Source organism: Tauraco erythrolophus, chromosome 15 (assembly GCF_009769465.1).
Source record: "Tauraco erythrolophus isolate bTauEry1 chromosome 15, bTauEry1.pri, whole genome shotgun sequence".
Classification (NCBI taxonomy): Eukaryota; Metazoa; Chordata; class Aves; order Musophagiformes; family Musophagidae; genus Tauraco; species Tauraco erythrolophus.
Window position 1 is genome coordinate 659945 of NC_141479.1, and position 27087 is coordinate 687031.

Sequence of the window (27087 nt, forward strand, 5' to 3'; positions counted from 1 at the left end):
TCAGCAAGTTTGAAGATGACACCGAGCTGTGTGGTGCCGTTGATTAGCTGGAGGGAAGGGATGCCATCCAGAGGGACTGTGACAGGCTGGAGGAGCGGGCCCCTGCGAACCTCATGAAGTTCAACAAGGCCAAGTGTAAGGTCCTGCACGTGGGTCGGGGCAATCCCCTGTACCCCTACACAGACTGAGGTATGGACGGATGGAGAGAAGCCCTATGGAAAATGACTTGGGGATGCTGGTGGGTGACAAAGTGGACATGAGCCGGCACCATGCACTGGCAGCCCAGAAAGCCAGTCGTGTCCTGGGCTGCATCCAAAGCAGCGTGGGCAGCAGGTCAGGGAGGGGAGTCTGCCCCTCTGCTCTGCTCTCCTGAGACCCCCCTGCAGTGCTGCGTTCAGCTCTGGGGTCCCCAACACAAGGACATGGAGCTGCTGGAGCAAGTCCAGAGGAGGCCACAAAGGTGATCGGAGGGCTGGAGCACCTCTGCTCTGGAGACAGGCTGAGAGGGTTGGGGCTGTTCAGCCTGGAGAAGAGAAGGCCCTGGGACACCTCATTGTGGCTTTCCTGTATACAAGGAGAGGTAGTAAGAAAGCTGGAGAGGGACTTTTTAGCAAGGCCTGTAGTGACGGAACAAGAGGCAATGGTTTTAAACTGGAACAGGGTACGTTTAAACTGGACACAAGGAAGAAACTTTTTACACTGAGGGTGCTGAGGCACTGGCACAGGTTGCCCAGAGAAGCTGTGGCTGCCCCATCCCTGGAAATGTTCAAGGCCAGGTTGGATGGGGCTTTGGGCAACCTGGTGTAGTGGAAGGTGTCCCTGGCCATGGCAGGGGGGTTGGAGTAGATGATCTGCCAAGGTCCCTTCCAACTGAAACCAGTCTGTGATCCTGTGACTATCCTTGCTGGCTTTGGGTGTCCCTGCTGCACCAGGACATCCTGCTCAGCAGATGTACGTGGCTGCTCACAGCCCGTGGGCAGTGGGCACCGATGCCGTGCGCAGAGGAGCGCGCTGACACGCTCCCGCGGCCGAGGGGGACGTATTTTTATTTCCCTTGTATGCACTGGGGAGCCGAGAACTCCATTCATTTCCTCTGCCTCCCTGCCCCCTCCAACACCACCTTACTCCAGGGCAGGACTCTGCTGATAAAAGGCTTCTTTAAGGACAGGAGGACTTTCCATGGCTGCGTTGTCCCTGGAGATGGGTGAACACGGGACAAATCCATCCTGTCGGAGACGCAGACGGCACACAAGGAGCCCTTGTGTGTTGTTCCCAGCCCTCCGCTCCAGCGGGATGAGGCTGCCGCTATCCAGGCTAACGGAGCGCGAGGGAATTGACCCTCAGCAGCTGTCTGAATTATTTCGTAGCATAAGTAAAATGTTGGCTTGGTCCCAAAAACTTGCTTCCCAGTGTACCCACCGACTGGACATGCATTCCTTTGAAAATCCACCCGCTGTGGGGAAGGGGCACAGGGGTATGCCATGTGGGAGACGGGGTGCGTGCGTGCTGCCAGCTCCGCAGTCCATCCAGAGGTGCCCCACTTGGCTTTGGGCAGCATGACCTTGGTCATCACCAGCAGCGCCACTGCAACGGCAAGAGGTCTCACTTGGGTGGGTCTCCCGGGCAGATGCATGGCTCAGGCGGGTTTTGCAGTCGGGGCGTGCACAAAATGGACCGGGAACTCCTGAGGATGGTTTTCACAATGCTTTACTGACTGTTCAGCATCTCAGGTGGAGAAGCTACAGCCACCGTCTCCTTCTGCAGCAGTCCGAGTTGGGCAAGGTGCCATCCGCGGTAAAGTTGGCGTCGTGAATCCAAACTCCGGAGCCTGTGCAAGAGCATTCGGCTCCGTGCCCAGGAAAAACGTTTTGGCGACTGGGAGAAAGACTCTGGGCTAAAATGCCTGGAGAAAAGAAAGAGGATTCCATTTGATAACTGCAGTTGTAGACAGTGTAAGACTTCTTTCCGGTTGGTCTGAGAGGGAGCAGGTAGGCAGAGCATGGGGTGTGGTGGAGGGACGCAGGCGGTGGTGCTGGATGCAGCACTAAGTGAGCAGCCAAAAGGTGTGAAATGATGTAAGCCAACTGAAAATTGTCCCAATTCCTGGGAAATTAGGTGGTCTTGTTTTTCACATACTTGGACTAGTTGGGTGGTGTTCGGGAGCCTGGCCAAGGAGCTGGTGAATCCATGGGCTTCACCTAAGGTGTCCTGCAGCTCATCTCCTCGCGGTCAGTGGGTGCAGGGGCAAACCTCACCGTACCGTGGTCTGCAGCTCAGATGAGACTAACGAGCTTTCCACCCTTGATAGGTGTCGTCTCTTTGACCTGATGGTACTTTTCAGGAATTTCTCTTTCTGTCAGCAACGTCTCAGTCCAGCGGTTTTGCTTCCAAAGCTTCTTTCACAATATGAACGTGCCGTGGTTTTATTTTCTTTCTTTTCCTCTGGTATTTTTAGCTTCTTTTGAATTGCCATGACAGGCACGAGGCATCAGCCTTGAGCAGCGGACTGCTCGGCGCTCCGCTGCCGTGGTCCCGGTGGAGGTGAGCGCGTTGCGTGAGCTGGCACGTGGTGTGGTGTGCTCGCATGCCATGGAGCAGGTCCCGGTCAACCACCGTGGTGGGGGCACAGCCGGGACCGGGATCCTCCCGCACCCACACGTGGCAGTAGCGGTGCGTGGGTTCGGGCTGTGGCTGGGTGCCGGGGAGGGCCAGGAGAGGTGGGATCACCCATGAAAGCCTCGCTGGATGGGACACTTGGTGGACCCTTGGCAGCTCACGCCACCATGGTTCAGAGCTACCCAGGGGTGCCTGCGTTGTCCTGCACGAATTTTGGCCACATAGATGTGCCCATCGCCCTGAGACAACCCTCTAAGGTGACCACTTTCAGGTCACCTTCACAACACAGCTGAAGTGTAGGGGACAGATGGGGACAGCAGCAGCTTGGTGGCACGAACCCATCCCACCACGCTGCCCCTGCGTCCTCCGCACTGGGTCAGCGACACGTCCCAACCATCAGACCTGGTTTAGGAGGTGGGTCTCCTCCCTCAGGACCAGCCCCAGCCGCGGTGGTGCCAGCATCTGAGCTGGGTGGTGAGGCTGCAGCACCGGCTGATGCCAACAGAAAGATTTCCACTCGCTGTTCTTTCTAGCTGTCACATTTGTTCCCAAATACAATTATTTTGTCTTGCTGAGCTTAATAGGAATTGAAAAATCTTTGTGAATCAGCCTTGGAGAGGAGGTGGGGGAAGGAGGGACAATAAACCGCAGGCTGAGGAGTGACATGAAGATGGGTGGTGGTTAAATGTTCTGCCCGATGATGTCATCTTGCGGGAGCCATGAGAGACCTGGCCTGTGATGCCAGGAACAGGGACACATGGCTCAGCCTTTGTGCTGCTCCGAGTCATCGGGCCGCCCTGCTCCTTCAGCGTGAGCTTCCCTTGGCCCTTGAGAGAGCATCTCCCAGCATTGGAGCATCGAGCATCTCCACGTGCTGCGGGTGTGTGAAGGTGTCTAGCCCACCTCCCTTCGGATGCTGGAGGAGTCTCCAGCTGCATTCGTTGAACACAAGGAGATCTCATGTTCTCGACGCCCCCCACTGTAGCTGGAGGTGATTTCCTGGTTTCGTGCTTGATTTGTAGAATCCAGACTCTTATCCAAAGAGATATCTTTAATTAGCCTGATTGTCTCTTAAAAACCCTTGTGCTTTTCTGCTCTTGGGTGGCAAAGCCACCCCTGCTCTCTGCAGGGAAGGCAGACCGGTAAGCGTTGGGGGCGAAGGGGAAGGTGGGGGCTGATGGCACGTTTGTCTCCTGGCGGAGGTGGGGTGAAGAGGCCTCGTATGTGGTGGTCACTGCAAGGTGCTCATCAAACCAGAGACCAAACCATGTGCAGCAGTCAGCTGGGGCTTCACGCTGACAATAGGCAGGAGGTTAAAGACTCGGTTTAATCTGGGTGTTGAAGGAAGCACCATCATCCAAAGGGTTAGCTCAAGACAGGTTGGCTGGGTTTATCTTCCCCTTCCCTGGGCCACCTCTTCCAAGGCAAAGCTGGAAACGGAACCTCAAGTTATCTCCTTCGAAGTGGTGCCTGGGAGCAAGAGGACTGCTCTCCCTGGGTTCTCAGTAGTTCAGAGAACATGGAAGGAGCTAAAATCCATCTCTGTTGCCAACGCGGTCTCGTCTCCTGGGCTTGGAAGGGGATTTGTGCGTGTCGCGCTGCTGAAATAAGGCAGAGCTTGTGGTTGCCCACTGCTCTTGGCCCACCACGTCTCTGTGCAGACGGCCGGGGTCCTTCGGTACGGGATGGCAGCCGAGAGGGGAGGACCCGTGTGAAGCCGCGTGGCCCTGGCCGCCTTACAGCCCACCGCTGTTGCTGCGTTGGGTTCCCCGGCGCGCGGCAGGTGGCTGTTCTGGGAACACTGCCTTTGCTGCCGTCGTTTTTTGGCAGTTAAGGCAGACTGAGCGACCAGCCTCGAGAACACGCTGCCATAGTTGGTACGCATGGCAAACTCACCACTTTTCCACTCCGTCCCTCCAAACCTGCCTCCTGTGCTGAATGACTTGCTTTGTGACAAAAGGTATGTGTTTGCTTTATTTTTTGCCTTTTTTTTTTTTTGGCTTTTTTCTGCTCTGCCATACTTATTCCTGGCTCCGCAGCTCTGGCAGACATCCCGCTGCCCGGGGACGCTGGCACGGGGGCTGTTTTGTGAAGCGTTGCCCTGGGATGTTGTGTCTCGGCCGTGAGACGAGGCGGGATGCTCGCCGGGGCCGCGGTGTGGCCGGAGGGCTGCCTGGGCAGGACACCCTTCGCCAAACCGAGTGCCACCTCTTCTGATATCAATCCAGTATCGATAGCTGCTCTCCTGACAAAGCTCCTGCTTGATTTGGTTGCTGGAGGGTTTCTCTCCGGCTGCGGGTGTTGGTATCTTGCTTGGCGCTCCGGCTGTGCCACCAGGATCTGCTCTGCCCCATTTAGCTTCATCAAGGTGTGTTGGATGTTTGGGCTTCAAACTTGCCCTCTCCCAGTGCCTCTCAGGATGGGCCATGGTCTAACGGGGATGATGGGTCTTGACATTAGAGTTCAGACCCTCCTTGGCTGTTGACTACCAGAAGTAACTACACCAGCTTTTCCCAGCCTCAGTTTCCCGGTTTTCCCAGTTTCTGCCACTTTGGCTAAAACTGTGGGTTGCTGCCTCTGTGCGAGCCCGCGTCGGGAGCCCGGCTGGTGCTGCCGTCCTCCCAGCCCTCCCGCAGTCCGAGTTACGGGGTATGGGACCACAGCTCCATTACTGGAAGGCAGTGTCTCAGGATCTCCGGCATGACTGTCCCTGGGATTTATTTTTTTTTGGCTTTGTCTCTGTTTAGCCCATATCTGGGGCTATACAGTAGCCAATTGTTCTGTGACCCAATGACTCCCCACACTTGACAAGGGGAATCAGGAAAAGGAGGGAAGACCTGTGTGTTGAGAGAAGAACTATTTAATAATTGAAATGAAATAAAATAAAATGGAAAATAATAACGATAATAATAATATATACAGACAAGTGATGTACAGTGCAACTGCTCACCACCCCTTGACCAATGTCCAGCCCATTCCTGACCAGTGATCCCAGAGCAGGAAAATCCTGAAACCGCAATCCTGGAAGAGACAGAGTCGGTGTCGGGAGCAGAACGATGGACGAGACCCTCCAGGGATGGCGACTGCTGAGAGAGAGAGACCATTTGTAGCAAGCGTGACATTAGATGGTATGGAGTAACCATCTGCCAATTCAGGTGTCCATTGCCCTGGCCACGCTCCCCCAGGTTCTTGGACATCTGGGTCCTGAGCAAGAAACAAGTGGGAAAGTCCTCGATCACTCTGGATACCCACACACCACGACTGGCTACAAACTAAACCAAACTGTCTCATCAACTCTGTTCTCACTGGATCAGGCACTGGAATCTTCTTAAAAAGGCAACTTGCTTTAGAAACGTAGCTTTTCTGAACGGAAAATTGCTTCTGTGGTTCTACCCCAGCCAAACCAGGACAGGCTCACACCAGCTTTCCGTCCGCCTGTGCCGTGCTGCGCCGTAAACCCACGCTCCCGCCGGCTGCCTGCCAGGCTTCCTCTGCTCTTCTCGCTGCTCGTGGCTGCGGCACGCTGCAGACCGCCGTGGTGCTTCCCCTCCAACCGTGAGCTCCCCACGTGCCTTCCAGTTTCCATCCTCCTCTGTGCGCTTGCCCTTCCAAGCCGTCGGAGATATCGTTTCTTCCAGCCTGCTCGCAGTGGCTCAGGGTGACAAAGTCTATTGAAGTCTTGTCTTCTGGGTCCTTCCAGCCTCTTGTTTCTCCTAATGCTTGATGGAATCTATGAAAAAACAGCCTGTGGTGATTGTTTTTCTCTCTCTCTCTTTCCTTGGAAGGTGAAGAAAGAAGAAACCACATGAATGTTTTGGGTTGAGGTCTAGAGGGAAATGCTAGAGGATTGCTGTTCTGGCTCAGGATGCTTTTTCTTGTTTTCCTTGTCTTTGCTGTTAGCTGCACAGCTTGGAAGAAACCAGGTTAGCGTTACAGCTGTGAAGGTCTGGTGGAGGATCAGGGCTGTGCGAGAGCTTCAGCTCCTGGGAGAACGGGGCTTAGAAGCAAACGAAACGGCTCTGGCTTCAACGAGCCTTCAGTCCGCGCCGAGCCTTGGCTGGGAGGGAGCTCCTCTCCTGGCTGTTGGCTGGGGTGGCTCGTACAGCCCCGTGCACCCCGTCCTTGGGGGTGCAGCTCTCTGCATGAAGTGTTGTTACCCATTTAGACGATCCCATCTTGCGTGCACTGGGTATTGCGGTCTGCATTTAGCGATAGCTGGTTGCTCAGTCTGATGGTCACTGCAGGGTTTCTGGGTGGCTCTGGCTGGAGTTGGAGAAGGGACACGGCGGTGACAAAGATGCAGGATGCACATGCCTAAATGCCTCAATACCTCTTTTTTGTTTTTCCTTTGCAGCTCGACAGGACAGAGACAGCCGTGAACAACCTCAACCCAGCTTTCGCCAAGAAGTTCATCATCGACTACCACTTTGAAGAAGTGCAGAAGCTCAAGTTTGCCCTGTTTGACCAGGACAAGTCAAGCATGCAGCTGTATGAGCATGACTTCCTGGGAGAATTCTCCTGCACTCTGGGCATGGTGAGTCTCAGAGGTCCCTGCAGCTTGCTGTCCTTCAGCAAAGGGACCCCAAATCACGTCAGCCACAGGGAAGTGGGGGGATTAGAGCTGCTACTCTTATCTACTGTAAAGTTTGCTGGGTCCTTCCTGGCAAAAATAATTCAATTTGTTTGTCATGCTTTAACTGTTGAGGTTGAACGGTTCCATGTTAGGGCTGTTGGCTACTTGCCCAGGTCTAAGCTAGTCACAGTGTGGGCTTCTGCTGGTGCCTTCAGAGAGACATCAGCTGGAAGCTTTCGGAGGTACCTGTATCTCTCCATGGGTTATCATAAGAGCCCTGATGACCAGCTTGGATTGGGACTTGGGAAACTTCTAGATGTTTAAAGTCAGGATGCATTGCGGTCTACATTTCTATCTCACCTTTGGGGTTTTGGGGGGTTTTGGTCTTTGTGGTTTTTGGGTTTTTTTTGCAAAGCTTTCTCCATTGCCGTCGTGTAGCAAATCATCTCTCCTACTTTAGTGTGTGTTGATGCAGGAATGTGTCTTTTGCTCTTCCTGTGGAAAAGCTTTCAGGACACAATGCGATTTATGAGCCTTTGGAAGGTCTTTGCGTTCATGAGCCCAGATCCTGTTAGAAGTTGGCAGCTACATCCTCCAACCATCTTTGTCCTCTGAGCTTGCTCTGACTCAGAGGTGGGGAATGAGGGGGATTTTTTCCATTCTTTTTCAGCATCCGGCTGCTTGGGGCTGCTGTGGTACCTGGCACAAGCACCAGACTGGGAGAACCTGTCTCTGTCATGCTTGGCGCTGGGAACCAGGGGGAAGCAGACACTGTGATGGGTGGGTCGATGTGGACAGCCAGCCCAAGGTGCTCAGGGAGGCTCGTTATTGCTTTATTACACAGACTGCAATATGGCACTGCGCATGGTGAGGGGGTCCGAGTAACCTCACCATCGCCAGCTCAAGAGCTTGACGTGTTGGAAGAGCACTGACATTTATGAAGTTTGAGGTTAAACGTCTGGGTTTTTGGAAGTGCTTTGTGATGACCTAATTCTGCTCCTGCAGAAGTCATGAGACAGCGCAGGCAATAGCCCCTGCTGGTGTTCAGTGGTTTGGACCAAATCCATCCTTTCCCATTACTTCTCCTCTTGCTGAAGCACAGCCACCTCTGGTGTGGGGCAGTTCAGCAGTGCTCGTTGTGAAGGTCATGGTCTTGGTGGAAGCTGCGAGCAGAGAATTTATGGACATAAGGAAACAGAGTTGAAACCTTGCTGTTCCTAAATGTGGCTCTGGAGAAGGCCAGGGCTCTGCCCGCTCGTGCTGGAGAGGAATGTTGTCTGTATGCGCTGGGGAGGAAGGTGGAATAGTCTGACCTATCTCCTCCTGCTTGTTGAGTGTCCCAGACAAGCTCAACGCTTTCTAGTGCTTGGAAAGGTGATTAGCTCAGAGCGTGAGCCTGGACAGGCCGTCCTGGGGCTGCAGTAATGGTGGGGATGGGCAAGTGTTGGCAGATGTCACATCCAAAGTGCTTGCTCAGAACAATTGGTGGTTTAGCCATGGTGGCTGACGGGCATGGCATCACTGTCTACTGTGTCTTTAGGAACAGCTGGTGGTCTTAGTCCATCAGAAAAAAAGAGAGCTCTCCACTTCTGTAATGTCACGCAATATCTACACTCTGCCAAAGAGAACTCGGCTTACGTGTGTGCCCTGTTTTTTTATGAGTTTTTGCAGCAATTCCCATGTGAACTTCTTGGTGACCTTTAGTCCACAACAAGACACCAGCTTGGAATGGAGGATTCTTCTCATTTTCCCTTTTCTCCTGAAATTCTCTGTTAGCCTCCTCTCCCCGTGGCCAGCACGGGCTGGCAGCACAGCCCAGCCACGGGGCAGAGGAGGATCGGAGGGGCAGCGTGTGCGCAAGGGTGCCCGGTGGGGAGAGGGGTGAAACAGGGCGGACGGGGGGTTTGTGGGCTCAGCCACCCTACCGTGGGTTTTCTGATGGCTGGATTTTGTCTGGTGAGATGTTGTCATAAGCCTGCCCGGTTTTGAGGCACGAACGGCTCTTGGAAGGGGAGGAGAGCAGCCGTGGGCAGCGACAACTGCCCAGCTGGCATCTCGCTTCTCGATGTTGAGTTTGCATCGGAGCTCTGTCGGATGAGCCAGATTGTTTTATTGCAGCTAATTAGGGCCGTGGTACGATTTCAAAGGAGGATTGGCTCATCCACGGGCCCCTAGTGACCTCTGCGGCCAGACAAAGCGTAACAGGGACCGAATGGCAGGCTGGAGGGTGTCCGTGGATTCTGCTAGCCAGGGCTGTGAGGAGCATTCGCTTCTCCGTACACAGAGTGGCACAACCGTCTGGTTACGCTGGCTCGTGATCCTGTGCATTCATGGATCAAAAGCACCAGGACGTGGCTGGTTAGCCACAGCAGGAAAGGGGTTTTGCCTTGAAATTGTGAGAATCGTAGAATCTTAGAATGGTTTGGGTGGGAAGAGACCTTTAAAGGTCATCTAGCCCAACCCCCTGCCATGGGCAGGGACATCCTCAGCTAGATCAGGTTGCTCAGAGCCCCATCCAACCTAGACTTGAATGTTTCCAGGAATGGGGCATCTACAACTTCTCTGGGCAACCTGTTTGGGTGCCTCACCACCCTCATTGTAAAAAATTTCTTCCTTATGTCTAGTCTGAATCTCCCCTCTTTTAGTTTAAAACCATTGCCCCTTGTCCTATCGCAACAGACCCTACTAAAAAGTCTGTCTCCATCTTTCTGATGATCCGAGGGCTGGAGCACCTCTGCTATGGAGACAGGCTGAGAGAGTTGGGGCTGTACAGCCTGGAGAATGCTCCAGGGAGACCTTCTAGCAGCCTTCCAGTGCCTAAAGGGGTTACAAGAAAGCTGGAGAGGGGCTTTGGACAAGGATGTGCAGTGACAGGACAAGGGGTGGTGGCTTTAAACTGAAAGAGGGGAGATTTCGATGAGATAGAAGGAAGAAATTCTTCCCTCTGAGGGTGGTGAGGCACTGGCACAGGTTGCCCAGAGAAGCTGTGGCTGCCTCATCCCTGGAAGTGTTTAAGGCCAGGTTGGATGAGGCTTTGAGCAACCTGGTGTAGTGGAAGGTGTCCCTGTCCATGGCAGGGGGGTTGGAACTGGATGATTTTTGAGGTCCCTTCCAACCCAAACCATTCTGTGATTCTATGATTTCTTGTAAGGCCCCTTTAAGTGTTGAAAGGCTGCAATAAGGTCTCCTCGGAGGGAGGAGAACATTTCTGAGGAGAAATCCAAGCATGATTGGGTCACCTGGATGGCAGGAGCAATAAGTTAAGCCATTTCGTTATGTGATTTTTTTAATTGCTACTATTAGTTTCTAACTGTGTGACATAGGACCGAAGGACGGATGTGACTGCGCTTTTTAAACTGCACCCCCTAGATCTCGAAGGGGTCCCCACCCGCTATGGGAGCGGAGCACAGATAGTTCCTGGAGATTGCTGGACCCCCATGTGAGGGTCTGTGCCTCGTGGGGAAAACTTATGGGATGCCCAGATCTGAAGGCGACCAAAACTCAGTGAGCTGGGAAAAATCTCAAAGGGTTTCACTGAGCTCCCAGATCATCCTGTCTGGGCTCTTACAAGCAGAAGTGGAGGGCAGGACATGCCTTTGGGGTGCTGAGCCCCGTGTCTTGCTCGGCAGTGGCTGTTCAGGGGTCCAGAACGATGCTGGGGGAGAGCATCCGACCTGTAATCAGAATTCACTCACGGAAACGTGGCCTGGAAGGAAGTTGCTGGCAGGGATCATGTTAGAAGTCTTTAAAACAGGGTTTGAAAGGTTGAGTTGTGATCTTGCTGGGAACAAATCATGGTCACTCCGGCTGCGTGAGGTCCCACTGACCTCCACACAAAGAGCTGGTCCCTGGGTTCAAGGGGAGGTGATGCTTCAGCCTCGTGCTCTGTCACTGCTCCTCTCTCTTCAGCTGCTGCCCCACGCCCCGTGGGCTCGGGCGAGGGCGGTGGTGGTCACAGTGTCGCGGTCGTCCCCGAATGGGATGTCTTTCTTCTGCTGCTGTCAACGCTTAATCTGAATTAACGACCATGAGCAACCATCAGTTGCTTATGAGTCCGCTTCTGATCACTTGTACAATCATGACTTTATTTTCTTCGCCTTCTCCAGATCGTCTCCAGCAAGAAAATAACGAGGAGCCTCCTTCTGGGGAACGGCAAGCCGGCCGGGAAAGGGATGATAACGGTACGGTTGTCCTCTGCGTTACCTACTGAGTGTGGAAAGGCGGATGGTAACCTGGGGGGTGACACAGGACCGGGGGTCCAGGAGTCTGGGGTTTAACTCACGCACGTTTTCCCCTTTACGTCCCATTTTCCTGCCCGCTTTGGTCTGTTTGGAGGATGATTTATTTGGGGCAGGGACCATCTTGCCCAGTGTCTGCCGGTGCCTGGCATGGCGTCTTCAACCTTTGCTTCGGTCTCTGAAATAAGACAAAAACCCCTCAGTCTGGAGAAGTACAAAGTAAATCGGGGATGCTGCTGTTTGTCATCCGGTACAACACGTCCCCGGAGCAGCGGGAGGTAAGAGGGCCGGTCCCTGTGCCAACGATGGGTGGTTTGTAGGGAGAGGATGGGAGCCGTGCCGTGGCAACAACTCTCATAGCAGCAGCCGCTGCTCCCGACGCAGACCCCTTCGGGCAGTGGCCTCCCTGCTGCAGATGTCTTCAGCGATCAGGTTTTTTTTCAAAAGAAAAGACTAAATTTAGGTGCGTTTCCCTCCCGCCGCATCTCCCATCCTTTCTGGATCTCTTCTGTCTTAACGGGTTCTGCGAGACGCGCAGCCGGGCAGCAAAGATGTGGAAGAGAAGGCCGGCAGGGAGCTAAACATCCATCAGATTTAAAAGCCCTGGAAGGGTTTAAAAGCCCTGGAAGAGTTTAAAAGCCCAGGACCTGGCTGCTGCAAGGGCATCTCCATCACGGTTTGCTCTAGAGGCTGGGAAGATGCTGCCAGCGTTTCTCTTTTAATTGCTGTGATTGGTCTTTAAGTGCAAGAGGAGAAGCTGCAGTGACGTTCACCAGTGATGCCTGATGCTGTCTGCTCTCCCCAAGGAGCCAGGAAAGGGCTGGACCAGATGAAGTTTCCAGTCAAGTTCAAAGGTTACAGGCTTTGAAAAAAGAAGGAAGGTCCCGATCTGTCACTAACGTGTCATTAAATATCGAAGAGTCTGAGCCGTCTGCTTTGTTTTGTGCCGTTGATGCAATTTTCTGATCTGTTTGTTTATTTTTCGCCCTGGCTTGGTGATGACAACCAGGCCACGGGTGGTGGGTGCCTTGCCTTGCTGCACGGCACGGCGCTGGAGCATGGGCCGTGGGCACCAACCAGGAACAGGCTTCTGCTTCGGACTCATTGTCTTGCTTTTGACTGGGGTGGAGTTAGTTCTTCTTTGTAGCAGCCAGTAGAGCCCTGGGTTTGGGATTTACTCTGGGATTTGCTGTGAGCAGAATGTCGACAGCGCACTGATGGTTACAGTTGGTGCTGAGACATCAAGGGCTTTCCAGCTTCCCGTGTTTTGCCAGTGTGCAGGAGCACAACAGGCTGGGGGGGAGCACGGCCGGGACAAGGGCCACAACTCCCCTTAGGATTTGAACTTAGACTTAGGATTGAGGGACAAATTGGCCAATGGAGTATTCCATATCATGCAGGGTTGTGCCCAGTGTATAGGTGAGGGTTGGCCAGAAAGAAGGGCTTCTCAGTCTTGGTCCCTCGGAGTGTTATCTTTATCTCTCATTCTCTTTTTGGGCCTCTTGCTCCTCCAGGATTGTGGTGTCGGGACTTATCTGGTTTGGGATCGTTTGCTGAGATGGGCTGGGCCTTGGTCAGGGGGTGGTGAGCAATTACACCGTGCATCACTTGCTTGTATATATTATCATTATTATATGTATATATAATCATATGTTATTATTATTAAATCGTTCTTCTCTCAACCCACGGGTCTCTCCCTTTTCCCCTTTAATTCTCTTCCCCATCCCCTGGCACTGGGGGAGGGTGAGCGAGCGGCTGGGTGGCATTCAGTTGCCAGCTGGGTTAAACCACGACACTCACTCATATAAAACAGAATTTGGAGCCAAACGCTGCCTTCCTCACCTCCATCCCCTTCAATTGTGCCCCAGTATCCGTCTTCTTAACTGAGATGCCAGAGGAGTGAATGCAACAGAAGAACCTTGACTGGATGGACGGGACCGCACGGGGGTCCCTAGGCTGGATGAGATGGGGGAGATCCCAAAGCGAGCTGTTGTGTTTGTGGAAATCAATCCCGAGATCTTGCCGCACACCTCCGCCAGGCACAGCGGTGGGGACCTTGGCTTTGTCCACGCTGGCCAAGAGGAGATGCCACCAGCAGCGTGGCACAAGGACGTACCTGGCTCGTCTGCACGAATTGGCCTTGATGTTGCCTCCAGTGAGCCCCAAAACGCTGGGCACCGACGGAGCGTGCTTCTGCGGGGATCAGCAAAGGGCAAACCCCATCCGCTTCCCTACGGCTCCTCTTCCTCACGCTGGTTTTGGTGGCAGCGCGTGCCCACTGAGGACCAGGTGGAGGAGGAAACCGATGCTGTGGCTTTGCCATCGGGAACATCTGACATCACGGCTATACGGGGAAGAGGGGAAAAATTTGGTTTTGCACGCGGCAAACACATCCCCCGTGGACCGAAGAGCGCCGTGAGAAGGCTGGGAGGTCGTTGGGGAGCTGCGGCTCGTCCCCTCGCCTCCGCAAACCACCCCCTTCTCCTAAGTGCAGGTAACCCTCTGATTGCTTCTGCTGCCGAGAATCGTTCCCTTGATTTCTGCAAGTTTTTCCAAAAGCCTGGCTGTAATCACGCTGCGTGTCTCCCGTGAAGGGCAGTCGCCTCGTGAGAGCCGGCAAACGGCCGTGCTTGGGAGCACCGTGTCCACGCCGTGCTCCCGGCCGTGCCAGTGCCGGCTCCTGCCCCGGGGAGGATGCTGCGGCGGGGCTCCCGGGGCATGGACGGCTCAGCCCGCCCCGGGAAGCGGAGGAGGAAGAGGTGGGGAGCAGATGCTTGGGCAGGACACAGCCTTGAGGAAAAAAGGACAAGTGATTCAGAAAACGGCTGGTAACAGAAGTGAATAAATGTGAGTTGTTGGTTTTTTTTTTTGTTATAAACGTTCCCTTTCTTAAAATACCAAGAGACTCATTAGACCACGTTCCAGACAAAACCGGCCCGATGGTGGTTGGCAGCCGAAGACCTTCTGCAGCGTATGTGAATAAAGTCCCTTAAACTGATGTAATCTGGGCTCTGCTCCTGCCTGCTCCGGCTCCTCGGGAGCAGCAACGGAGTTTCCATCCTCAGGGCCGTCTCGTCGGGTGATCATGCAGAGATGTGGCTCGAGTCCTCAGTGCCGCCGACATCACCTCCAAGGGATGGGGCAGCTGCTTTTTGCCGTGCCCACCCTGGGATGTGGAGGACAAGGCAGCACATCTTGCTGGCAAATGTTTTTATGGTTCCTGCTTCTTCTTGGCTTGGTCCTTGGAGGCTTCACCAGGTCCCGGCGTGTGAAAAGCCACCTGAGACCTCCCGTGTGACACCAAAGAAAGGGGATGATTTTGTACCCAGAAGCTTCATTTCAGATCTGATGGCATGGGGGAAGGAGGCTGCTCGGGGTGTCCTGGCACCTCGTTCTCCCTTCGGGTTTGCCGTTCAAGAGGCTTAGTTGTACCTGTTGACTCCCAGCCCTGCAAACGAAGGTGTTCCGGGTGGACCCAGCCCCAGCGATAAGGCTGTGGAGGCCAGTGGGTGTCACGGGGGTTCCAGCTGCAGCACCAGCGTCGTAGCTGGTAGCCCACTAAAGAACTGTATCTTGTGTTGTTTTAAAGTCGGTGGGTTGCTGCCTTGGCTCAGGGGAAATGGCAGTGCCCATCCAGGGGAAGGTTGGGCTTTTTCTCCGTCCTTCTCCATTCCAGGGAGGAGCTGGGAAGTAGGCTTTGATCCCAAATTGATCTGCAAAGGTAAAAATCACTGTAACTCCTCAATAGTGTGCATGAGATCATCCCATCCGAAATAGTGTTCATTAGATCATCCGGTCTCTTAGCTGGGAGATGGGTTTTGCAGGAGTCGTGCGGATGTCTTCGGAGCGCGCATCCGCAAGGTCTGGATTCTCCTCTGGCTTGGTGTTGAACATGAACACAGCCTTCCCTTGCCTTTCAGATAGCTGCCCAAGAGCTCTCGGATAACAGGGTGATTACGCTGAGCGTGGCCGGCAGAAAACTGGACAAAAAGGTGAGTGAGGTTGTGCCTGGGGGACGCAGCGTTCAACATCTGTCCTTCGTAGGCTAAGGGGTCTACGGAAATCTCTGCCTTTGGGTATAGCAGTGACAGAAAATAGTCTTACTGGAGAAAGCGTTAGGGTGGGACTGGAGGGGTCCAAGTCCTGGCAGTGCCACTGGCTGCTGGCTGTGCCTGTGCCTCAGTTTCCCCATTGTCACAGTATCACTTTCTTCATGACGCATGTTGAGATGGAAAGGTTACGTGTGGCACCGGGTCTGTGTTCCAGCATGTCTTAAAGGCATCAGACTTACTACTTCAGTGGCTGTCGTTCGGTGTCCTGATGGAGCTGGCAGTGCTGATGCCCCTTGAACGTGTATCTCCGAAGTGCTGAGAGCTCCTGGCTTGTTGCCCTCAGCCTCTCTGGAAATGGAGCGAACATCTGCATGTGTATCATCCTCATCTTTTCCAAGGAAGAAGCGTTGACCTCGGAGGCAGGTAACGCTGGAGTTTTGCTTTGGATATGATACGTAGGAAACTGTGAGCCGTTCTGAACAAAGCCATCTGACCTTATTTACCAGGCAACCAGTGCTGTTCCTCTTAAACCAGTGCTGTTGCTAAGCAATCGAGGGGAATATTATTTTTCCCTTCTTCCTAGTCTCTCCGGAGCTTGCGTTATTGGCAGGATGGCCCTCTGTTTTCAAACCGGGGTAAAGCAGACGTCCCGGCAGAAGGGTATTTGCTGGGGCAAGAAGGTTTGGTTTGTCTAGTCTTGTTGTCCAAACCGGCTGGATGCCTGATTTATCCAAGTGCTTTTCCCACCTGTTGGGAATGGCTGTTTTCTCGCCCTCCTGCTTACGCTGCCTAGTGCAAGGAGCCAAACGCCCCTGTTAAGAAATCCCCGAATAACTCCGTTTCATAAATGAGCTGGAAGATGTCCTTGAGCCAGTGGCTTCCTCTGAGATGTGGCTGAGGGTCAACCCCATGCATGTCGACGAAGACATCCCTAACGCAGCAGTTTTCCTCCCCACACCGCAAGAAAAAGCCTCTTCCCCCTTGCAAAGCAAGGGATGGGGTTTCCCAGCAGGCTTGGTGCCCTTCCTTCGTGCTTCAGGGTCCCTTCGCAGCTGTGGCTGTTGTGAAGAGCAGAGCCAAGGACCCGGGTCCTCCTTGCAGGGCTGGTACATCAGGCATACATCCTCTTGTTCTATCAGCAACTTCATTGTTGAAGTCCATGAATTCATGTTCATTCATGAAGGACATGGAGCTGCTGGAGCGGGGCCAGAAGAGGCCACAAAGATGATCCAAGGGCTGGAGCACCTCTGCTATGGAGACAGGCTGAGAGAGTTGGGGCTGTTCAGCCTGGAGAAGAGAAGGCTCCGGGGAGACCTTCCAGCACCTTCCAGTGCCTAAAGGGGCTACAGGAAAGCTGGAGAGGGGCTTTGGACAAGGGTGTGGAGTGACAGGACAAGGGGCAATGGCTTTGAACTGAAAGAGGGGAGATTTCGATGAGATAGAAGGAAGAAATTCTTCCCTCTGAGGGTGGTGGGGCACTGGCACAGGTTGCCCAGAGAAGCTGTGACTGCCCCATCCCTGGCAGTGTTCAAGGCCAGGTTGGATGAGGCTTTGAGCAACCTGGTGTAGTGGAAGGTGTCCCTGCCCATGGCAGGGGGGTTGGAACTGGGTGATCTTTGAGGTCCCTTCCAACACAAACTATTCGATGACTCTGATTGGTGGCATCACTTGCTCCACGGGCAGGAGCTGCCTTTCTAATCTGGTTTGCAACCGAGTTCCTCTACCGGGTTACACAAAGGTGACATATTTTGATATTCTTCCCCTAGGACATGATACCTGTGGGTCTGCTGCCCTTTAGACCCACAGTCAAGGTACAGAAATTCAGCACCTACCTGGTTATACTGGGATAAGGACTGTGAATTGTCCTATTCTTTCTGAGTCTTCCTCCAATTTATCAAGAGACATCAGCAGAAAGCTCCTTGGTGACCACCTGCCATCACTGAGCTAACGAGGTTTCTTTGCTGATTCCCATAACACAGTGTGGTGTTGCGGTGCTTAGAGTCCTGCTCGTGGACAAAGGATGGTTGTGTCTCTTCATGCAAATTAAAATGGTCTCTGAACAAAGAAATTGGTCGGAACACAATATTTTTGGGTCATTGTTGATCGTGGATGAAACACAACTGTGGGAGCTGGGTAAAACTCGTTTAAGCTTAGGAAAGACAGCGGAGAAGCGGCTAAGCAAAACACCCCAGGGGTAAGGCTGCAGCTGGGGGGTGACACCCTCCTGCACCCCGCAGCACGTAGCCGAGGAGCACGGCTGGGGGCTCAGACACCACGTCAAGGGATCTGATCTCACCGGGTTTCATGGTGGAACCATGGGATCATCTTGCTGCCCACGCTGAGCCAAAGCTGTGAGCATCCCCTACCGGCAGCTGTGCCGCAAACCCAGCCTGGAGCCGTGCTCGGCCCCGGGCAGCTCCTTCTGCTGTGACCACCCTGAGGTGGCACCTCTCTACGGCCGCGGGCAGGTCCTCCTGCCCATCACACCTCCATGATTTCTCCACCCGCGGCTCACTGCCTTTAAATGCTGAAGCTGCGCAGCGGGAGCGTCTCAGCAGCAGAGCCAGCCTGAGACTCTTGTACCTGATGTCCCATCAGCTCTTGGGAGAGTCGTTCTAAGGAAAAATATCTTGCAGAAGAGGAGGTGTTTCCACCTAGGGCCTGGTGAACTTGACCCCGGAGCTGTGCGTGCCACCGCAGCCGCGAGGACGGCAGGAGGGCGGTGATGCTTCGGCATGGCTGGGTGAGAGCAAGTGCTGTGAGCCAGGACTGGTGCTGGATGCTGTGGTTTGGGGACTTGCATCCGATGGAGGTGCTACCTCCACCCGCCTTGTCCATGGTGTGCAAGGACCAGTTTGGATGGTGTGGATTCTTGGACCAGTTTGCAGATCTATCTGGTCTGCTGAGCTCCTTTGGTTGCTCAGTTTCCGTCTCCCACCAGGCTTGTAGGGGCGAGGTGTTGATGGTTTTGGTGTTTTCAAATAGCAGCCCACAATCTTGTGGCTTGCAGGCATCTCCCACCCTGCTTTGGATGGAGCAAGGCTGACCGGGCGTGCAGACTGGGCTGCTCCACCTGGGATGGCAGCAGATGTCCTTCAAGAGTCCCCACTGTCATCTGAGCTGGTGTCCTCACCAACCCACGCTGGGCTGGCGCGGGTGGAAGTGCGTTGGGTTGCAGATTGTGCCAGCCCAGGCAGGGTCAGGTACCCACCACTGGTTCTTTAATCCATCAGTGATGCTTGAAAGCGCCAAGCCCAGGCTGTGCGTGAGCGGCATCGGAGCAGTGCCGTAACCGTAACCCTGCAGAAGGAGGGGCTTGGGTTTCTCCTCTACAAACATGTGAACAAGGGTAGGAAAAAAAAAACCTCATCTCACCAGAGAGCATCTCTGTGAGCCTTCATGCTCTGCTCTTCTGGCAGAAGAATTTTGACTTTTGAAGCAGGTTATGGTTTCTCCAGGCCAAAACACTTTGCAGTGATTGACTTTTCCGGCTGGCTTTGGAAACAGGGTTTGGATAGAAGCATTACTGGGTTTTCTGCTGGGGCATTGCCAGAGCCTGTGTCCATCCCAGTCACCACCTCTCCTGGCTGTGGACGGGGGCTCCTGGTGTATCCAGGTGGGGATCCAGGTGTGGATGATCCCCACCGCATCGCTTGGAAGCCCAAAAAGCTCCTGTTCAAACCCGTAAGAAGTTCCTCCAGCTCTTTGCAGGACTCAGGCACCCACCTCCCTCTGGGAGGAGAGCTCAGCTGCAGTGCCTCGAGTTCCCAGTAAACCATTTGGAACAGTTTTGGGTTTCTTGTTCCCCATTTCTCAGTTTTTCCGAATGGGAATGAAGTTCTGCTTAGAACTGCCAGAGTTTCCCTGTGCTGGTGCCACCGACGCCATCCTCCTTCCTCTCCGGGCTGGGGGTGTCTCACGGGGTTCCGTGTCCGGGAGGCTGTTACGGGGTCGCGGGCAGCGCGCCGGCAGCTCGATCCTGAAAGATTTCCTCTGCTCACGCTTTCCCGCCGTGCGTAGGAGGGTGGATTTTTTTTTTTTTTCTTTTCCCTTTTTCCCCCAAGACACTCATGCACTTCATAATTCTGTTTTTCCTTCGAAGCTTTGGATGTTTTTCCAAGCCCAACCGCAGCTGCCTCCCAGTTTTCCGTGGCATCTGCACCCAGCGAGCTCGGTGGGTGGGTGGGCACGCGCCGGCGGATCCCACGGGCGCGTGCCGGGGTGCCAACCGCGCGGGGTGAACCCCCACAACTGGGACACGGAGGGGTGGCAGGGTGCTGCCGGCGTGCTCGAGTTGGTGTGGTGAGGACACAGGGTGTCTCATGGGAGAGGAGGTCCCTCTTGGAGTGGCTGTCACTGCTCGCAGAGCGCCCTGTAACCCGTCCTGTTCTTCTCCCCCAGGACCTCTTTGGGAAGTCAGACCCCTTCTTGGAGTTTTATAAACCAGGTGACGATGGGAAATGGATGCTGGTCCACAGAACAGAGGTGAGCACAACTCGGGTAACCCAAGACACCACCACCTTTACATCAGCCCCTCTTGCCCTTCATGGCGTTATCTCACCAATCACCCACAAAGCAGGATGGAATCCAGGGATTCCAAAACTTTATGGCTGCCTTCCCGGTGTCCAGCTGAGGCTGCTGGACTCGAGCAGATTAAGATTTACTGAGGCCAGCAAGATCTTGAGATCTTTACTGCTCACTTCTGTATCTACCAAGCAGAGAGCAGGATGTTCTTCTAACCCGTGTGGGGTTAGAAGACGTTAGAAGGCTCAGCCTGGACGTGGGCTGAGCCCTGGACCCACTGTCCCTCCACTTGCAGGAGCTGCGACCTGGGCAGGTGATGGAGAGAGGTGGTGGGAGGTGGCCTAGGGAATGGTAACGGGAAAAGGTTAAAATGAGCTTTTCCTGGGCCCTCAGCTAAGCGGGGAGGGTGCTCGGGCGCCGCCGGCTTCAGCGCACGAGCAGTCGGCCTCGTGTGAGCACCAGGACGTGCGTAACACCGTGTGTCCCGTGGCACCCGTACGGTCCGTCCCCTTAACTCCACCTCTGCTGTGCCTTCCCACGCACGTTTCTGTGCCATGTTTAATTCAGACCAAGCGGACCTCGTTTGGTCGTTTCCTCCTGGCTTAGTGTGGGTAGTTGGGCTTTGGCTCACCGAGACGTGTTTCTCAGATGATTTTTGAGTGACTTCCAGCCCTTCCTCCTGGAAGAGGCGAGGGAATTGGGAAGGCGGCTGCGCACCAGCTGTCACTGGGATCTCTGTCAGCAGGTCAGGATTATGGGGAGCAGATGTATATATTGATTTTTTTATATATTGCTGCCCAGTTCCTCCACTGTCCTGTGTTGCTGGATAAGGATCTGGCCAAGTTTTCTTTCTAATGGGTACTCCAACAGCCTCCTCCGTACTAGCCCCGAATGTGTCCCGCTGCCCTCGGAGGAATCCCGTACCTTTGTGTTTTGAGGCTGGATACGAAGATATGAGGTTCTCCATCCTTGTGGCTTCCGGTGTGGGAATACAACCGGCTCCCAGCCCGATGCTGGCGTTTCTCATGCCACCACAGAGGTGCCTGGCAGGGAGGGATTAGCGCGCTCATGACACGATCTGTTATTTAAGCGCGAGCGCCCAGCTGGGCGCCGGGCGCCGGAGCCGCTGGATCCTTCCCCACCCACCGTGGGGGCTCCCCCTGCTCTTCCCGGCCTCCCCGGGGGAAGGTGTTTACAAATTCTCCACTCAACCGCGCTCACAGTGTCAGGGTTTCCCTCGGTCTTGCACAAGAGCCTCTCTATAAAACCAGACGCCTGGTCCTGGTCCTGGTCCTCCATGGCAGCAGCAGCCATGGACCTCTTCCTCACTGGGCTGTGCTGTTGCTGCTCCAGCTGCAAAAGTCCAAGGTCCTCCACGCCAGATATCCCCGTATTTACCCTGCGCAGAGAAGGGTTAATCTGCCACCCATGTCTGACTTTCCTAATATTCACGTGAATCTCTTTTTGAGCACAACACCTTCATGAAAGAGGATCTTCACCCGCCCTTGCAGGCATCTCCGATGTACACAGCAGGTGCTGGAGCCTGTGAGTGTTTGCTTGGGTTTCCACCAAGCGATCGCATCCTCTCAGGATGTCAAAAACCATCAATTAATATTTCTCCAGCGTGGGCAGCAGGTGTTACGGAGATGAGGCGAGAGCGATGGACGTGCCGAAGCTGTTTGGCTTTCCCGACTGGTGGTGGCATCCCACGGCTCCATCTTCTCAGTGGTCAGACCCCAGATGGATGTAGGCTGTGCTGGGTGGTAGAAAGCAATGAGTAGGATGAAGGTTTGTTTAATTACCCCTGGAGGTGGTTAAATCACCCTACGGGATGCAGATGAATCTGTTGTAACTCAGGCATGCTACAACCTGAGAAGAGGGAACTGGGGTGTCCAAGCTAAGGAGGCAGAGGGCTGAGATGGGGCTTTCTGCAGCTTGCCTGGCCTGCCCACCAAGAACCTGGGCCAGGGTCGCTCTTGGAGACGTGTCCGTCCCCGCAGACGTGTCAGTTGTCACAGCATCCCTCCGTTCCCACCCCGCAGGTGATCAAGTACACGCTGGACCCCGTCTGGAAGCCGTTCACTGTGCCTTTGGTGTCACTGTGCGATGGAGATGTGGAGAAGCTGATAAAGGTAACGGGGGCCCCTTCAGCTGCTATCGTGATGATCGGCTTCTGGGATCGATCTTTAAACATCTAAAACCCTATGGCTTGTACTAAACCAGAATCACCCCTAAAACCCCCTTGTTTGAGGTCTCCAGCAGGAGAGGTTGAGAACTTCAGCAGGTCTCCTGCGCCTGAGGCCGGTTTGTGCTCCTTCCACCCCAGGTGACGTGTTACGACTACGACAGTGATGGGGGACACGACTTCATCGGGGAGTTTCAGACCTCAGTGGCCAGGATGTGCGAAGCCCAAGATGCCTTTCCGGTAAGTGCCGAGATGCTTTTGGAGAAGAATGAGGAAGGCGCTCCTTGGGGCTGGTCATAGGTTTTGGTACGTGCACTGAGACCCTCAACCTGTGCCAAGAAGAAGCCAAGTCCAACCCTCTTTGTCCTCCCACCGCACCATGAGTGACCCAGGCCACTCTTGTAGCTAAAGCATCTGAGCTAGAGAGAGGGCTAAGGCAGTTGTGGCTGAAAATCGAGCTCTGCTGAGATGTTTGAAGCACCACCCATGATTTGGACGGTGTCCTGTGGTTTGGAGGGGTCAAATGGGGAGGTATGACATGTTGCTGGGGCTGTGTCTGCAGCAGGGGCAGCCTGGTCCACAGCTCCGTGCAACTCCACACTCGTTTTGTGTCTCCCTCTCCCCTGCAAAGTGCTGGCCAAAAGCCTTGGCAGATGCCACCTGGTTGAAGGCACATCATGAAGACTGCTCAATGAGCAGAGCTTCTCACTGCCATTATTGCTGGGATTACAAAAGCAAGAGGAGGTCTTGGCCAAGATGTGGGGGTGTGTAAGACACCATGCATGGTACAATGAGAAAAGTTTCCTGGCTGGGGAAACTGAGGCACAAAGGCATGGAGCATCCTGTCCTGGACCATGCAAGCTGAGGGTGGCAGAGGCAGACATTGAGCCTGTTTTCCCACTGGATTTGCAACCTACCAGCCTAGCAATAAAATCTACTTTCCTCTCCGTGGGACCCTGAGAGATGCTGGTCGGAAGAGAGTAAAACTGCCTCTTCCCCTTGCCTGGCTTGTCACGAGAGGTCGAGCACCCTCCCTTCCCCGGTGAAGCTGCTGCCACTTCCCACCTGCTGCCACTCTCTGTGCGGAGCTGCTGCGGGCTCTGGGTCGAGGAAGGTGGCTCCGAAGCAAGTGGCTGCCGCTCGCCACCACTGTGCATCATCGCCCTTCAGCAGCCCTTCCCTGTGGGGTGGCTCCTCGTGACCTGTCTCATCCCTTCGTGTGGCCACGCTGATGAGGGTAAATACAGAAGCAGGGACAGAGATGGTCTCGCTGTAGATCAGGCACCACATGCTGGCGTGCTTGCGGGTTGGGAGCAGCACTGACCAGCCACAGCATGGCCAAACTGGAGGGAAAGTCTCATTGTCATGTCCAGAACCATCACTGGGCTGATGTGAGCAGGTCCAGGGCCATCACCAAATGGTCTGAGCAGATCTGGGGCCATCATGAAAGGCCTGAACAGGTCTGGGGCCATCACCAAATGGTCTGAGCAGGTCCAAGGCCACCACCAGATGGTCTGAGCAGGTCTGGGGTCATCACCAAATGATCTGAGCAGGACCAGGGCCACCAGCAGATGGTCTGAGCAAGTCTGGAGCCATCACCAGGCTGATCTGAGCTGGACCAGGGCCATCACCTGGCTTGTCTGAGTACATCTGGGGCCATCACCAGGCTGGTCTCAGCAGGTCTGGGACCATCACTGGATGGGCTGAGCAGATCTGAGACCATCACCAGGCTGGTGTGAGCAGGATGCTGGGGGAGGGGGCACAGACTGGCTGCCACTGTCCCACGTGGGGCTCGTGGAGCCATGTGGGAGCTACCCACTGGTGTGTCTGGGCTGGACCATCTGTCTGGGTTTATTCAGACGTCGGGGATTTTGCCAGCAGATCTGTGTTTTGATTTTGTTCAGTCAGTGAAATGCAATGTTCACGTTCAGGAAACTTAAGGATTTTAGTCTTTAAAACTTTCCCATTTTCCTGCAGCTGGGGAATGGACGTGGCATCCTGTCTGTGCTCCCCCTGACTAGACCAACCCACATGTAAACTTCTTTGACAAAAGTTTTGACTCAGTTTTAGAATTATTTTTTTTGATGAAATATTGCAGCAATTTCCTGAATATTCAAGTAATTTGGTTTTCCCAGAGCTTTGGAGAAAAGGTGCTGGCCTGCCCTAATTATTCACCTGTTCGACCCGTCCCGTCCTGTTTGCCCCCATCCCATCCTGTAGACCCCCGTAGCCTCACTGGGGTGTCTCAGCTGCCACGTGCATGTTTCCTGGGCACGGTGAAAGCCCCTGGGAAGGAAAAGCAGCCCCTTGCCAAGCAGGTCTTGGATCTCCATTTCCATCATTAAATCCTAGTAGCTCGCTGTGATTTGAAAACTGTGGAAGGAGAGTGCCCGCAGGATGTGGCCACTGGTGGCATCTGCAGCCACCCAGCACAGCCCAGCACCACACCCACACCACTGTCTGTCTCGTGTTGCAGCTCGAGCTCGAGTGCATTAACCCCAAAAAGCAGAAGAAGAAAAAGAATTACAAGAACTCTGGGATCATCATTATCAAGTCCTGCAAAGTGAGTATGACGCCGGGATGTTGCCTTTTGCTCCTGGCCAACTTGGGTCTTCCTGAGCTCCTCCATCCCTTCTGCCTCCAGTGCCCTCGTGTTTCCAAGTGCAGGTCCTGTGGAACATGAATCAAAGTGTGATTTCCATTCTGCTTGGGTTTCTCTCCATTTGGAGCATCTGATGTTGCTGGTGCCACCAGGAGGAGGGTGGGCAACATCTGCATGAAGCCCAAGCTGTGGGTGCTCACCAACTGCTTGGTGTCTGCTTGGGGGCAAGGGTTGGGTGCAGGTTGGAGAGATCTTTCTTCTGAGCAGAGGTGTTGGTGAAGTCCTCCCTTCCTATGGCAGCAGCACCACGGGGAAAGCGCCGACACAGCTCTTCCCGCACCAGGTCTGCAGGTGATGTGAGACCGTTTTGGCCGTGGAGAGAGGATCTTCCACTCAGTTCACTATGATGGACACTTCCAGCTCTCAGGGATTGCTGTCCAGGCCTCCCACCCCAGTTTTGGAATGACACGTGGCCCTGCCTGGCCCCACGTGACTCGTGAAGTGCCAAAACGCTGCAGTGGAAGACTTGAGTGATTCTTCCCGTTGCTTTGCCAACGTGGCTGAAGGTCCCCAAAGGCCCGAGCTCGCAGTGACCACAGGCTTGGCCACTTCCCACGTAGTTATTTTTTTTGTTCTGCAATGGTGAAGATTGCTGAAATGCCTTTTTGGGGGGTTTTCTTTCAGATAACCAGAGATTTCTCCTTCCTGGACTACATCCTGGGAGGCTGCCAGCTCATGTTTACCGTAAGGACTTTTGCTCCTCTTTGCCCAGTGATAGTAACACGCATGTAATGGTCAAAACTGGGGAGGGAGGTTCTGCATGAGGTTTGGCACCAGCTTGGGTGGTGGCTTTTCATGGCAACGAGGAGCTGCCCTGTTTTGCTGTTAAACCATGTGATTTTGGGGCTTTGGGGGTCATTACCACCGTGTTCAGGTGTGTCCAACAGCACGGAGGGAGCTGGCTGGACTTTGGATGAACACCAGACTCCCGCAAAGACCTTCTGACCCTACATGAAATGGACTTCTCTCCCCATTGCAGGGTTTAACCACCCTCCAGTTTTTTATGGAAGCTCTCCTTATTTCGAAGCCACCTGAGAGGCTTTGGGCTGTTAGCGAGACGGGTTTCTGCATTTTTACTGGCATTTCCACCTTCTTTCAAGCTGGACCACGGCTTGTCAAGAGTGGCTGAACGGGGACATTCCAACCCCGAGTGAAACCACCTCGATGCAGAAATGGGGTTTCTTAATTTCTGCAAACTTTTCTGGTGCAGTGTCTGCAGAGCTGCGAGCACTCGCAGTATTTCAGTTTGTATTTTGTTGTTTCGTCTGAAAACATGATGGGGGGAGAGTAGGAGGAGGAGGAAGAGTTGCCATAGGAACAGGAGCGGTTGGGAGAGCTTTTTGTGTGCCGTTCTGCCGCTGTGTGCTAAAGTCTTGGTGCTGGGGAGCAAATAGAAGAGGAAAACCATGAAGTTTAGTGGTGGCACGGAGCTCGTGCGTGAATTAGGCCTGAATGCAGAAATCTGCCCCCCCCCCCCATCTAAAGACCTGCCAGTTATCAGGATTTCTGCCCGTCCCAAAGCATCTGTGGCCCCAAAACCTGGGTGGGTTTGCGATGGGTGTGACACTGCAGAAACGCCTGAGCTGGGAGGAGGACGCTGCCGCATGCACCCCTGCGATTTGGAAAGGCCTCTGGTGTCCCCCCTGCCCAGGGATTCGGTGGGGAGAGAAGGGCTGAAGCTGCAGAGAAGAGGGACCTTGTGCCTGGCCACTTGCCTCATGCTAGAGGCAGACCAGCTGCATCCAAAATTTGTTGGCCAAGTGCTGCTCTTGGTGACATCGTTTGCACAAGTGGGGTCTGACTCCATTGAGTGCCCTCCCCATGCCTCAGTTTCCCTCTTGCTCTCTGACTGTGCCTACGATGGCTCGGTAGGAGCTGGGCGTACGGGTGTGGGTGTTAGAGCAGTGAACCGCAGGTTGGTAAGGCTGTAAGGCTGCTTGACGAAGAAGCTGGGTTTTCATAGACCCATAGGATGGTTTGGGTTGAAAGGGACCTTCGAAGATCATCAGTCCAGCCCCCCTGCTGAGGGCAAGAACATCTGTCACTAGATCAGGTTGCTCAAAGCCCCGTCCAACCTGGCCTTGAACACTTTCAATGACGAGGCAGCCACAGCTTCCCTGGGCAACCTCTTCCTGTGTCCCATCACCCTCACCGTACAACATTCCTCCCTTATCTCCAATCTAAACCTACCTTCTTCCAGTTTAAAACCACATCCCCTTGTCCCATCAAGCTTGTTT

At 54.2% G+C, this 27087-nt stretch overlaps 1 protein-coding gene across 11 annotated transcripts in view; it reads left to right on the plus strand.

The window, feature by feature from the left end:
* CPNE2 (copine 2) overlaps positions 1-27087 on the plus strand; it is a 56384-nt gene that overhangs the window by 12622 nt on the left and 16675 nt on the right. For 10 of the 11 annotated variants that reach the window (XM_086620720.1, XM_086620722.1, XM_086620725.1 and 7 more), the window contains exons 3-10: positions 6971-7150; positions 11296-11370; positions 15348-15419; positions 19881-19964; positions 22046-22135; positions 22330-22428; positions 24665-24751; positions 25475-25534. In XM_086620720.1, the coding sequence (XP_086476846.1) occupies positions 6971-7150; positions 11296-11370; positions 15348-15419; positions 19881-19964; positions 22046-22135; positions 22330-22428; positions 24665-24751; positions 25475-25534 (747 nt within the window). The remainder of the gene's footprint in view (positions 1-6970; positions 7151-11295; positions 11371-15347; positions 15420-19880; positions 19965-22045; positions 22136-22329; positions 22429-24664; positions 24752-25474; positions 25535-27087) is intronic. The other variant, XM_086620716.1, reaches the window with a different exon arrangement.